Source organism: Hydra vulgaris, chromosome 08, assembly GCF_038396675.1.
Source record: "Hydra vulgaris chromosome 08, alternate assembly HydraT2T_AEP".
In the NCBI taxonomy this organism is placed as follows: domain Eukaryota; kingdom Metazoa; phylum Cnidaria; class Hydrozoa; order Anthoathecata; family Hydridae; genus Hydra; species Hydra vulgaris.
Window position 1 is genome coordinate 65,244,574 of NC_088927.1, and position 15,309 is coordinate 65,259,882.

The following is a 15,309-nucleotide window of genomic DNA, read 5'->3' on the forward strand; positions in this document are numbered from 1 at the left end:
ATTTACAACAAAATTTGCTTACAAATGAAAAAATGATACATATGTTACTAAATGAACAAAATGTATATCTTTTCAGCAAGGTTTGTTTGCGTTTTAACAAAATATAGATTATCAACAAAAATAAAAAATTTTTGAAAAAATTTTAACAAAATAACAAAAAATATCAATAAACTATATATTTACAAAAAATATTTAACTGTATCTGCTGTTGGCAATCTACTAACTGTAGATTGCCAACACTGTCCCACTCTGTCTTTGGTATGGGTTACTCCTCCGCTCCAATGAATTGTGAGTCAATCATAGCCTTCAATTTGACCCACACACTATGCTCCCTTATTTGTTTTCTATGCACCAAAAAAGCTTGATATGATTATGCTAATAATGAAAAATAAATAAAAAAATTAATGAATTAACTATGTTTAAAAATATTTATCACCAATAAAAGCTAAAAATTATTTACTAGATGCAGTGCAGTAGTTTTGATTACAATAGTTGCTTCAACAAATGCTCTGGCTATATTAAATATTAATTGAAATAAATGTAGTTGTTAAAATGTAAACTGTTTAGAACAATCAAAAAAAAAAAATATTAAACAGGATTGCGCCTCCAATTAAAAAGTGTAAACAATTTATAACAAAAAAAAAAAAGTATATAATGTGCAGGCTTGTTCATATAATTGTAATTATGTAAGCAATTTAGAACAAAAAAAGTATTATTTCATGCAGGATTGTTCTTCCAATTGTAATTATGTAAACAATTTAGAACAAAAAAAAAAGTATAATTTTATACAGGATTGTTTTTCCAATTATTTTTTCTTTCCAGCTTAAGGTAAAGTATTTTTTATTTATCAAAATTTATGTTTTAAAAATAAAAAAAAATCTAATTTCTTTAGATTTTATCTTTTTGGTAAATGATACTGGAATTATTGAAATACCAATCCAAAACACTAATAATGATGTTCTAGAAGATGATATGATATGGATTAGTGGGAATGTTACTTTGTTTTGTAATAAATATGAAGGGAAAGCTGAACAAAACTTTGGAAAAATGGTTGCTCAAACAGTTACATTCTTAGCAAACACTATATCTAGCAATGAGTTTTTCATATCATTATTCATATCAAAACCATTTGAGTATTTAATAAAAACACCTTTAAATTATGGAATATCCAATTTTAGCGTTTATGCTTATAATAACATTCCTTCATTTCAGCAGCTTAATTTTTCTATAAATAAACAGGTTAGTAACCATTTTTATATGTAAACAAAAAATGCATCTAAACAGTGACAACTTTCATCCACAACTGTACAACTGACAAAAAGATTGATGTGTGTCACAGGTTATAGCCACACTTGATTTACAGGATGGTTTAAATGGGATAACAAAGATGTGTTGATGGGATAGTTTAGATAGTGATGATGTAGGCTAAGTAAAGTTATAGTATTTATATAAATATATTATACTGTAAATATATAATATTTTATACTTATTTAATACTAGTGCGGTTCAAGTACCATAGCCTCATTTAACCCAAACTAAGGCTATTCCATAAATCAAATGTTTTTATCATTAGCAACGCATTTAAGGCATGCTAAATTTTCTTGTTGAGTATATATGTGCATATTGTTATCCTTGCATGTTTAGATATGGCATTGTCCTAATACATTTTGCGCACTTAAAGTTGAAAAATGCAATCGTAAATCCAAGAAGTTTTTTTCAGAAAAAAAAAAAAGCTTAGAATAATGAAAGAAAAGATTTTTTTTTGTGCTCAAACCCAAACCCTTATATATCTATAATATCTGCTCAAACCCAAACCCTTAGTTAATGTATGTATTGATGATTCCACAGTTCCCTATTTCAATTTGATGTCATCAATAATGTTCATGCAAGGTTAAGTGCAAGATATATATGTATATATATATATATATATATATACATATATATACATTTTTTTTTCTATTCCATTTTAATTATTTTTTTAGTTTTATATGATTTTTGAATTTATAGATTCCTGCTATGAATTTAAAATTTGATTATATGAACCCATGTCCCAGTTTTGTTGCTGGATATAAGCTCAATAGTTGGATAACTTTTAAAGCTGTTGTAGACAATGGAACAGATCTTTCATACGTTTTCAATATTCCTAAACTGAATTATACATCACCTATTAACAGTGGCCAAGTGGATTTTAAGACATTTTCTTTAGGTATTTGAAAAAATGTTGCACTATTTTTTACTTTTTTTATGCAGAATGTCGTAATGTAAAGTTAACAACCTTATCTAGTTAAATATTTTGTCAAACAAAAATCAAACAAAAATTAGATCAAGTATAAAAGATCCCCTAAAAAACATAAAAAAAGTTCCTTAAACTCTTTACATTGTTCATTTACTAAGTGAAGAATTTGTTTAGATTGTAACTACAAAATCATTTATGGAATATTGAGGAGTATGCAATACTCCACAATATTCTCTAGAATATGAAGTAAAACATGTATATATGGGATATGAAATAGTCAGCATTATGCTACAAGCGAATTAAAGGAATAGTTAGAACTCACACAGAGCAAAATGATGCTTGTTTAAAATGTAGCCTGTTAATACAAAATTAAAACGTTGATTATGAGTTATAATGTTGATTATTACAAAATTATATATTGATTATTACAAGATTATATGTTGATTATGAGATCTACTTAACAATAATCAATTTTTTCTTACTTGTAACTTATTTTATTCAAATATATATATACATATATATTTGAATAAAATAAGTTATATTATAAAATATTGAATACTATCACAGAACCTTCACCATGTTTTACTGTTGGAACCTGACATTGAGTTAGCATTTTTTCTTCAGCAGATCTTTTAACGTAAACTCTTCACTTATTTCCGAAAACTTCAAATTTTGACTCATTGGTCCAGAGTACTTGTTTCCATTCATCCATCGTCCAATTTTTGTGGAGCTGTGCCCAACGGAATCTCTTCTATCGATTAACTTTTTGTAGATATGGTTTTCGGATAGTAACACAACCATGCAAATTAGCTTTTTGCAATTTTCGTTTGATTGTACGGACGGAAACTTTTTTTTCTCGATCACAGTTGAAAATAGCTGTTGTTTGTGGAGCAGTTAACATTCGATTACGCTTACTGATGATTTTTATACGTTGGTCATCAGTTTTTGTTGTTATGTGAGAAGCACCTGGAAAATTTCTGGCTTCCAAACTTCCAGATTCGCGATATAGACGAATCATATAGCTAACTGTTGATTTACTCAGATTTAATTTTTCAGCTATTTTTCTAACTGTATAGCCTTCTTGAAGCAAAGTGAGTATTACTGTCCTTTTTTTAACACTTATTGGCTTACCTTTAGGCATTTAGGCATATTTTTTCAATATTTTGAATTTACACTAAAAAAATAATTTTTAATTTTACCTTTGAACTTCTGCACTTGAAATTTTTAAAACACCAACACAAAATACACAAAATATCTGCAAAAACACAGTAAACAATAGAAATACTTTTTAAATGACAAACTTAAAAGATTTGAGTTGATAATGTAAAATATAGGTTCATACGTGACCTTTAATATGTTGCTGCGATCTCTGTTTATTTATTTAAAATGATAAGACTTTCACTTGTGAGTACAATTTATGTTATTTTAAATGTTAGTTATTTTAATATATTTTCATTAAAATAACTTAATTTAGAATTTTTTTGATAAAAATTTTATTTAACTTGATTTATTTTTATATAAACATAAATTTTACTAATATAAGTAAATAATTTTATAACGTAATTACGTTTTAATATTGTTCTTTTGAAAAAATATTTTTTGTCCTAACTTTCGTGAGCAGCAGTGGATATATATATATATGCATCATATCCTACAGCTTTGGAGGATAAGTCTTAAAAAGACTCCAATAGCCACATGCTTGGCCTGGGCATTTAAATTCGAAAGAATTCACCCATTTGTCATAAAACTAGGTTTAAATCCAAAGACTAATTTTTATGTGCTTTCTTTTAGCAACACTTCACTCTATCGCCTTTCTCTTTATTCTATATCTCTCTCCTTCATCTCAAGACTGCGTTCTATTTCATGCTATTTCTGAACCAATATACCAAGCCCTCTCTCTTTATCCTTCAGCCAAAATCATTGTTGCTGGAGACTTGAATGCTTATCACACTGAATGGCTTGGCTCTTGTGTCATTGATTCTGCAGGCATAAAAACCCATTACTTTTGCCTTTTACAATCCCTAACTCAAATAGTCAACTTTCCAACTCACATTCCAAACAACCCAAATCATTTACCTTCTCTACTCAACTTATGTCTTGTTTCTGATCCTAGTCAGTGCTCAGTTTCTCCACATTCACCCTTAGGTGCTTCTGATCAAAGTTTGATCTCTCTAAAATTATTATCTCATTCTTCTACATCCTCTAAATCCCCCTATCACTGCATCTCTTTTAACTACCTTAAAGTTGACTGGGATACTTTCCATGATTTTCCATGATTTTCTTCGTGATGGGCCTTGGGTATGCGCTTCTTACATAACATCGTAAATTCAGGCAGGCGTGGAATCTTTTATTCCCACTTGATATTTCCAGGTCAAGCCTCACTCTCCTCCATGGTTATCTTCACATTGTGTTGGTGCGATTGCTAATCGGAACCATTACTTCCATGTCTATCAGCAAATCAATTCAGAAAACAGACGTCTGTTTATTACTGTTAGAAACCATTGTAAAAAGTTTTGTCTAACACCAAAGCTCGTTATTCTCAAGTCATGAAATCTTGTATTTCTTTACAAAAACTAGGTGACGACTGGAGAATCTTTAATAGTCTCAAAATAAGGGAAAATCTGTTATTCCACCTCTCTTGCAATGTTTAGACTCTGTCACCCCACCTAAAGACAATGCTGAATTGATTGCTAAGAATATTTTATCAGTATCATCTCTTGGTTCCACTTATTGCGTTCTACCAGATTTAGCGGTCAAACAGGTTGATCCATGACTTGACATTCGTATCACTTCAGCTTCTGTATCTAAAGTGATTTACTGCTTAGACCCTTCTAAAAGTTGTGGCCTGGACAACATACCTGTTATAGTCTTGCAGGAGTGTTCTCCAGAGCTGTCGTCTATACTTTCAAAACTATTCAACAAGTGCTTATCAGAGTCTTGTTTTGCAGCCTGCTAGAAAGTGTCATCTGTTATCCCTCTTTTTGATAGGAGTTTCGAAGGGATGGCAGTTTGGCATTGATTTGTATGTGTTCTCTGATTGTAGCATGTGCTCAATTTTTCTTTGTTTTTCTTTAAATGCTTCAGATCATCCTACAATCTAACCTAAATTTTTATTTTATTTATATTATTTTATTTTATCAAATTAACCCATTAAATTAAAAATTAAAGTTATAATATAAATAAAATTAAATTAAAAATTAAAATTAATTAACATAAATAAAAATTGAAATTAATTAACACAATTAAAAATTTAAGTTAATTAACACAACTAAAAATTAAAATTAGCTAACATAATTAGAATTGCACTATTTACTATTATTGTAAGACTGACTGACATTCATTTTGTAACTTTCTTTGTGATGTTCCTTGGGTTAACGTGTTTGTCTTTTTGTAGAAAGTGGTGTCTGTTTTTCAGTGTCTTCCTGATCTACTGTATTCAGTAAGACATGGAAACGTTTGTTCTTTTTCTTGGTTTGACATGCATCACCAAATATGGTGATGCATGTCAAACCAAGAAAACACCATTGCATGGTGATGATTAGATTTTTTTGGTGTCTGAATCATTTTCATTCAAACAACAAAAAAATCTAATTGTCACCATGCAATAGTGTTTGATTTAGTACAGATTTGAATCATTTAATCATTGTGCTTGACTCAAAAGGCCACTGTAGGTGAGTTGATGGTTTGGCTGCAAAGTAAATAACTCCGAACTCAAGTATGTTTATGTTTATGTTAAATAATACCGTTTTGCAACAAAATCACTGCAATTGGGGCCTGGAAAAAAAAAGAACCCAAAAAATTTGCCCCTAAACTTCAAAGGTGAGGTCATTGAGCCAATAAATTTATTTATTTTTTAATTTTTTTTATTATATTTAACTTCTTTGGTTTTAAATTTTATGGTCTAATCTTTTAGAGTTAAAAATACCGTTTAAAATTATCCAATAAAGTTATTGTAAATTTTAAATTGTCATTTAAGAGGGTTGGACAACTTTAATTGGTTGTAACTTTTGAAATCTATAAGATTATTAAATAAAATTCAAAATCTCTTCATGAATTTAAATTTAGCGTGATTAAAACTTAGTTCATTAACTTATTGTTCTCAAATGTGTGGTAAGTGAGCCTTACCTCAAATGTGAGGGCAATAAACTAATCAAATCCATTACTATTTTAACTGTAAAAGTGGCAACAGTCTTTTCATTAAATTTTAGCTAAAGCATTGAAGTATGCCTTTAACTTATCTTCATCCATCCATGGTCCATTTTTACATTTTAACCATCCAAACAATGAAGTCTATTACAGCAAAGTTTTTTATAATTTTAAGAGATAAAATATGTCTTGTAAAATGTAAAAAAAAAAAAAAACTGACATAAAATTTGTCTTGTAATAATGTAAAATAAAAAAAAACTGAAATAGTAATAAAATTTTAAACAAATAAAAAAAATACTTTTAAATTCCACATGTGAAGATTTGTTTCTGAATATTACAGCTGTGTTTTAAATATAAACATATATTTTATACTTTTCACAAATAACACTGATAAACAAATAGATTTTTATTGTGCATATCTTGTTAACTAGGTGGTTTTTTAAAACAAATTAAATATGCTGATTTCAAATATGCAAACCATTTTTCACCATCACGTCAAGTTGTAAAGATGTTTGGGTTCAAATCTTTAGTATTTAAGGTAAAGTCCTTAATATTGTCGAAAAAAAAGTTATTCAAAAGTATGTCAAACTGGGTCTCAAAAGAAGCGTGTTTTCATAGAGATTTTAGAAAAGGTAAATATTTTTACTTAAAATTTATTGACAAAAAAAATTATGTGAAAAAATGCTAAAGACTTTTAAAAAAATTTGAACAAAATGTTTTTCAGCAATAATAAAAAAAGTACTTATTTTTATCACAAACAAATACCATTTTTAAAATCTCTATGAAAATACGCTTCTTTTGAGACCCAGGTTGACATACTTTTGAATAACTTTTTTTTCGACAATATTAGGGACTTTACATTAAATACTAAAGATTTGAACCCAAATATCTTTACAACTTGACGTGATGGTGAAAAATGGTTTGCATATTTGAAATCAGCATATTTAATTTGTTTTAAAAAACCACCTAGTTAAAAAGATTTGCACAATAAAATTTTATTTGTTTATCAGTGTAATTTATCAATTTTTTGACACGAGGTTCCCTAAAAACTATAGAAAATTCATCTAATTGAAAATTGATAAGTAGCAAAGAACTCATTTCTTGGTTCTAATGACTACATTTTTCCTGTTATCCATAAGAAATAGGTTTATCCATTGATGAACATCCTAATTACTCCTGTTTCCATTGCTAAAATTACCTCCTTAGACTCTTCTACAACTTATGTTCCAGATTCCAAAAATGTTATTTAGAACTTTCTTGTTTATTTCTAAACTATATAAAAAGAACTTAACTGAATCTTGTTTTTTTGTCTGATGAAAAATGGTTCCTGTGGTTTGAATTCTTCTATAACATTTTGGGCCTTACAATGTAGTCTCTGGCAATCAATACAACTGACTTGTTAAATGCAATGTTCTATTGCAAAGGAAAGTGATGTGGCAATGGGTATTTTTCTTGGTATATGAAGGCTTTTGATAAAGTCTTTTTGATAAAGCCTTTTACTTTATCTTTTGATAGAGTAGTGAGCTTACAGTGGATGGTAATCAGTTATTTACTGGTAAAATTTTTTGCCATATTGTCTATTTTTTTATATTAATAAATAGAAACGCTCCTACTGAGTCCTAGGTGTTGCATCTTCTTGCATAATCATTTAAAACTAACATTTCATAAAACCATATAATTCATTGTATATACTTGTGATATTCTTACTCATGATTCCATTCTCTACCTTAATATATTTTTTATTTGCTTTTGTATGGAATACTATTTGATATTTGTGCTGATTCTTCTAAAATGGACTCTATTTCCAACAAGTTCCAAAAAATGGATTGTAAGTGTTATGGAACTGTTAAACTTAAGCCTCTTGAATGGTCATTAGATGGCTTCTCTTTCTCATTTCTACAGATACTACCATGGTAACTGCTCAAGCAAGCTATCATCACTTGTTCCATCAACCATAAATCAATCTAGCTTGTTATTTAGTTGTCTCTTTCTTACTGTAACCTTTTTCATTCATCTACAGCAACATATAAATTACATCTATTTGATGTGGCTTTTTTTAGGCCAATAAAAACAAAATAAAAATCTTTTTGCCAAATCTTCTATATATATAAAGGGCAATGTGTGTGTGTGTGTTTGTTTGTTTGTTTGTTCTCTATAGAAATCCAAACCGCCGGACCGATCTCGATGAAATTTGGCATGGGGGTAGTCCTCGAGGGGGAGAAGGTTCTTAGCTGGGTTTTGACCCCGTACCCCGACCTCCGGGGTCAGGGGGGCCCAAAAATAGGCCTCCTGACCCCGGGGTCAAGGGGACCATTTTTTGGGCCCATTTTTGGGCCCATTTTTGTGTACAGACATCAGGTAAGCCAGTTTAAATATTGGCCCGGGCAACGCCGGGTAACTCCAGCTATATATATAAAGGGCAATGTGTGTTTGTGTGTGTGTTTGTTTGTTTGTTCTCTATAGAAATCCAAACCGCCGGACCGATCTCGATGAAATTTGGCATAGGGGTAGCCCTCGAGGGGGAGAAGGTTCTTAGCTGGGTTTTGACCCCATACCCCGACCCCCGGGGTCAAGGGGGCCTAAAAATGGGCCCCCCTGACCCCGGGGTCAGGGGAACCATTTTTTGGGCCCATTTTTGGGCCGATTTATGTGTACAGATATCAGGTAAGCCAGTTTAAATATTGGCCCGGGCAACGCCGGGTAACTCATGCTAGTTGATTATAAAGGACGTTTATAATTATTTTTTCTATAAATAAAATACTAAAAGTGGTTTGAAAATACTGTAATTTTTCCATTAAATGCTATTAGTGCAGCCTACAAAAAAACCGTTCAATGATTTTTTGTATCAAATGTTGACAATCGAATAATATGTACTGAAATGATATAAATATATAATTCTTTAATTTAAATTCATAATCATATTTGTAATAATATGTATTTTACATTTATATAATAGTCCTTGCATTTAATTTATATACCTGAAAATGTTTAATAAAATGTTACAAATGCAGCAATATTTCATTTGAAACCATTACTGCATTATAAATTAGACGCTAAAGCAGATTTTAAAATAAACAATAATAACAATAAAAATAATAACAATAAAACATATAATAATAACAATAATAATAACAATAAAAATAATAACAATAAAAAAAAAAAAAAAAAATTGTCAACAGCATATATAATAAGTGAGAAATATATACGATAAGAATGGCATTTTAGAAGTAATGACAGAGTTGTTGCTTTGTGAGCAAGAAATACATGTTTCAAACCTAAAAGGTGCCTTAGAGACCTGCGTTTAACTATTCCTAGCAGAGCATTTTTGATTTATAGGGTGTCTGTTTTGAAGTTATAGGATTAAAAGGTGACAATAATCTATGCCTTGGGGTTGTTGAAATAGCTTTATTGTGAAAATAAGCAGTGCTTTCAATACATTTATTAACTGTGAGTTTGATTATACTGAAATATGTGTAAGTTGTATTTTAAGACTATAAAATTATGCTTTATTTATTGTTAATTTCTTTAAAACATACACAGGCTCTTTTTTGTAGATAAAGGTATAGCTATATGTACTAAAGGTTTTGGTAAAGTGCGGTTTATGGTTTCGGTATTAAGATTTATGGTTGGGGTAGTAAGATTTATGGTTGGGGTAATATTTATTCAAATTTTAACTCATATCTAGACTTGTTATATTTTCTTATGTATTTTATTAAATCCTTAGATAAAAATCCTTTCTACCTTTTTTTTCTTTGTTTTTAATCAAATTATATTGTTTTAGGTGACTTCACTGTATATTTGACAGCAGCCAACAAGTTAAGCTCTCTAAATACATCTATTAAAATTTCTGTTTTGTCTGGAATAAATAGTCTAATTTTGTTTGTTGAAAAAAATTTACTACAAGATCATACTTTCATATTAAATGTAACAGTATACAATGGTAGTAATGTAAATTTGACAATTGACTTCGGTGATGGTACCCCACAAATGCATATAAAAAATGTAGATGCCAATGATGCGAAGGGTTTCACATACACAGCCTTGCATAGGTAAATATTTAATGTTTTATAAAATATGTAATTTTATAACTAGGTAAAATATGATGTATAAAAATATAACAATTCATAGTTTAATTTAATAGCATAGTAATCAAGAAATTTTTGTTTCACATTTCTTGTGCACAATCTATTTCTTTAAAATTTCTCTGCAACATACATGGCTATTATGGTTCACCATATATAAGCAATATATGCATAAATACCCCAGCTGGCACACAAATGTTAGGTGAACATCAAGTTAAAGTTGAAAAATTTAATGGCAGATGGTTGGTAATCAATGTTAGCTCAATGTCAATTTGGTAGTTGGCAAGACGTCGTAGCCAAACGATGGCTCAGTTTTACCTAATGTCGGCTTAAATTATATTTGGCAAGCATTGAATATTACTGTCTGCCCAATATAATACTTAACAGTTTTAATTTAATTTTTTGTAATGTTTCTTAAAGGTGCTGCATTAATTAAATTAATTAATTTTTTTCTCCAAATATGTTTGCAAAAACTTTGATACTGATAAATAAAGATCAAACAATAATGGTGATCAAAAATCAAACTTTAAATTTATAATACAGAGGAAAATCAAATTTTGTCATAATATTTATAATTACATTAAAATGTTCATACAAGCATACCTGTTTAAACATAAACATTCTGTTTGTCTTTATTTTCCTTATTATCATTATCCTTACGAATCCGAAGATTTAACATCTCCTCAGAGAAACTCTAAAATTTAAATTCTTTTCTTTACACTTCTTTATATATATGTATATATATGTATATATATATATATATATATATATATATATATATATGTATATATATATATGTATATATATATATACACATATATGTATATGTATATATATACATACATACATACATATATGCCTACATATATACATATATGTACATACATATATATAAATATATATATATATATGTATATATATATATATATATATATATATATATATATATATATATATATATATACATATATATATATATATATATATGTATATATATGTATATACATATATATATATATATATATATGTATATATATGTATATACATATATATATATCTATATATATATATATATATATATATATATATATATATATACAAACATTAATACATGTGTGTATGTATGTGTAAAGTTTTCATCACATCAATACATGTGTTTAATGCTGCCAAAAACTTAATAATTCTTTACCCAATTTTATTACATTGTCCAGACTAAAAAGGTTTCTTTGAAAAATCCAAAGTTATTGTGCTGAATAGTTAAATACATTTAAATTAAAAATATATATGCATCAAGTTAAATATCAAAATATTAAATGACAAACGCATAAAGCTATATGCAATTTTCTTTTTTTTTTTCTAAACATCTTCGCTTCCAACCACTATATAGAGTTGAAAGTTACTGGAAGAGAAAAAATGAAGATTGCAAAACAATATAATGATTGATAGACAATTGAAAAAGTTGCAAATTATATGAATCAGGAAAGCAAGATGAAGGAAGCAAATTCCAAAGAACTGATGTTCGAGGAAAAAAATTAGACAAATAAGAGTTCTGGAGCACTAAGGAACAGTCAGAAAAAGAATGAGATTTAATTGAATGACAATTAACAAGAGAATGAATTTTCGGTAGATGGCACGAGAGACGCTAGCTCATTATTGTATTTGTAGAAAAGAGAAAGAGAAGTAACATTACGATGATGTGATAATGGTTGCAGGATGGATGCAAGAGCAGGTCCAACTATATTTACAATGCGTTTTTGCACCTTATATAAAAGAGAATGGGCATCATTAGAAGATCCCACCCAGATATAGCAACAGTATTCCATAAAAGGCCAGATTTAAGATTTATAGAGAAAGAAAATAGAATCCGGAGTAAGAAAGTGTCGAGCTCGATAAAAAGATGCAACCTAAGCAGATGCTAATTTTGCAATACAGATGCTAATTCTGCAATGGATTTAATATATGGTTTCCAAGAAAGATCGAAAGTAAGAGGTAATCCTAAAAGATGAAGGGTAGATGACTCATGGAGTACATTACTGTTCATAAATATAGGAAGATCTAACGTATTACAGTAACAATTGCCTGAAAAAAATTGAGTTTGATCTGAATTAAAGTTTTCCAGCCACTATGAGCCTCATGCTGTAGCAAAAGTGAGATCCTTTCAAGCTCAAATGCCCTCTTTAAGCAATCAGAGAGTGTTGGCTTCTTTTCACGGCAAAAATAAATGGTAGCATCATCAGCAAACAATGCCACCTTAGATGTTGGAATATCTGTAAGATTGTTAATAAAATTTATAAAGAGTATAGGGCCAGAGATTAAATATTAACGAACCTTTGAATTTACAGAATAAGAAGAAGAATGCTGTTCATCGAGGAGAACTTTTATACTATGATTGGAAAGGAAGGATTTAATAATCTTAAAGATGTACCTGAAGATGAAGAGGACGTTTGGAGAAGACCAGCATACCAAACTATATCAAAAGTTTTAGAAATGTCAAGAAAAAGCTTTAGAAATGTCGATTGCTTTAACCTCTCCACCTTTATCTAATACGCAATAAAACCTATCAGTTATTGCTGTTAGCAAATCAGCTGAAGTTTGAGAAGATCGAAATCCATATTGATGAACAGAAAGTAAGTTATTAGATTTAAGAAGAGAAATTAAATGTTTGTTAATTAAGATTAAAAAACCATGCTTATGATAGCAAGAAGACTGTTGGGTTGGCAGTTAGGCAAATCAGATCGCCTAACTGCCATCCCTTCAAAACTCCTATCAAAAAGAGGGATAACAGATGACACTTTCAAGCAGGTATAAGCAGATAAGCACTTGTTGAATAGTTTTGAAAGTATGGACGACAGCTCTGGAGAACACTCCTGCAAAACTATAACAGGATGTTGTCCAGGCCACAACCTTTAGAAGAGTCTAAGCAGTAATTCACTTTAGATACAGAAGCTGAAGTGAGACGAATGTCAAGTCATGGATCAACCTGTTTGTCAGCTAAATCTGGTAGAACGCAATAAGTAGAACCAAGAGATGATATTGATAAAATATTCTTAGCAATCAATTCAGCTTTGTCTTTAGGTGGGGTGACAGAGTCTAAACATTGCAAGAGAGGTGGAATGTAAGATTTTCCCTTATTACTGAGACTATTAAAGATTCTCCAGTCGTCATGAGAGCCTAGTTTTTGTAAAGAATTACGAGATTTCATGACTTGAGAATAACGCGCTTTGGTGTTAGACAAAACTTTTTACAATGGTTTCTAGCAGTAATAAACAGACGTCTGTTTTCTGAATTGATTTGCTGATAGACATGGAATTAATGGTTTTGATTAGCAATCGCACCAACACAATGTGAAGATAACCATGGAGGAGAGTGAGGCTTGACCTGGAAATATCAAGTGGGAATAAAAGATTCCATGCCTGACTGAATTCACAATGTTATGTAAGAAGCGCATTTGTCAACAGGAAAACAAAAGATTTTTACCCAAGGCTAATCACGAAGAAAATCATGGAAAGTATCCCAGTCAGCTTTAAGGTAGTTGAAAGAGATGCAGTGATAGGGGGATTCAGAGGATGGAGAAGAATGAGATAATAATTTTAGAAGGATCAAACTTTGATCAGAAGCATCTTAGGGTGAATGTGGAGAAACTGAGCACTGACTAGGATCAGAAACAAGACATAAGTTGAGTAGAGAAGGTAAATGATTTGGGTTGTTTGGAATGCGAGTTGGAAAGTTGACTATTTGAGTTAGGGATTTTAAAAGGCAAAAGTAGTGGGTTTTTATGCCTGCAGAATCAATGACACAAGAGCCAAGCCATTCAGTGTGATAAGCATTTAAGTCTCCAGCAACAATGATTTTGGCTGAAAGATAAAGAGAAGGGGCTCGATCAATTGGGTCAGAAATAGCATTAAATAGAACGCAGTCTTGAGATGTAGGAGAGAGATATAGAATAAAGAGAAAGGCGCTAGAGTGAAGTGTTGCTAAACGAAAGCTCATAAAAAATTAGTCTTTGGATTCAAACCTAGTTTCATGACAAATGGGTGAATTCTTTCGAATTTAAATGCCCTGGCCAAGCATGTTGCTATTGGAGTCTTTACGAATTAAAGGAAGATAACCATCAACACTAAGATCACAAGATGAGACAGCTGAACTCAAATTAGTCTGACAAAGGGCAAGTAGGTCTGGTGAACTTTGCAAGAGATAAGACTCAACAGAAAAAAAGTTTTTTCGATGACCACGAATATTAATGAATGATAGGTTTAGAGATCTTGGTGATGACAATGGTTTTTTGTGTTTTGTAGTTGTAAGTACTTTATTCATTTTTAAATTTGTTTAAGAACTTGACTCAAAGCATAGATAGTATTCAGAACACAAGCAATTGCCTCATTCCTATTAACAAACCCTAAGCTGTAAAAAAGGGCTCCATATTTGGTCTTTGCAATGCACACCAAAAGTACAAACAGGGACACCATCCATGTGCAGCTCGGGACTGTTAATACTTTGATATTTTTCAGCTGCTGATGGAATCAACCTCTCTAAGAGCTACCATATAATTTGGGAAACCTGACTACCAGCCGTCCTCAGAACCCTTAAACTGAGTTTCAGAGCTGTCCCCTAATTAGGAGAAAATAGAATGAGTTGCATAGTCATAAAAACAGAGACACAAGCAAAACCTATGCATTGAGTCAAGAAGATCCAGCCTTCAACATTCTAAACTGGAATGAATGTGTTAAAAATAAATCTGCGCCAGCCTAATAGATGAAGAGGGGTTGCGAGGCTGGTCTACAGATAGAATCGGCTTACCCCTTAAGTCCTTGCCTATGTGGCCTTTTACAAGACAGTTACTGGATG

General features: G+C 30.2%; 1 protein-coding gene across 6 annotated transcripts in view; it reads left to right on the forward strand.

Annotated features, from left to right (window-relative positions):
* Positions 1-15,309, forward strand: part of LOC100199090 (uncharacterized) — a 195,786-nt gene that overhangs the window by 60,842 nt on the left and 119,635 nt on the right. For all 6 annotated transcript variants that reach the window (XR_010640305.1, XM_065804174.1, XM_065804175.1 and 3 more), the window contains exons 7-9: positions 893-1,239; positions 2,008-2,206; positions 10,164-10,431. Coding sequence is in view for 5 of the 6 variants with exons in the window: in XM_065804174.1 (XP_065660246.1) it covers positions 893-1,239; positions 2,008-2,206; positions 10,164-10,431 (814 nt within the window). In the remaining variant the exon portion in view is untranslated. The remainder of the gene's footprint in view (positions 1-892; positions 1,240-2,007; positions 2,207-10,163; positions 10,432-15,309) is intronic.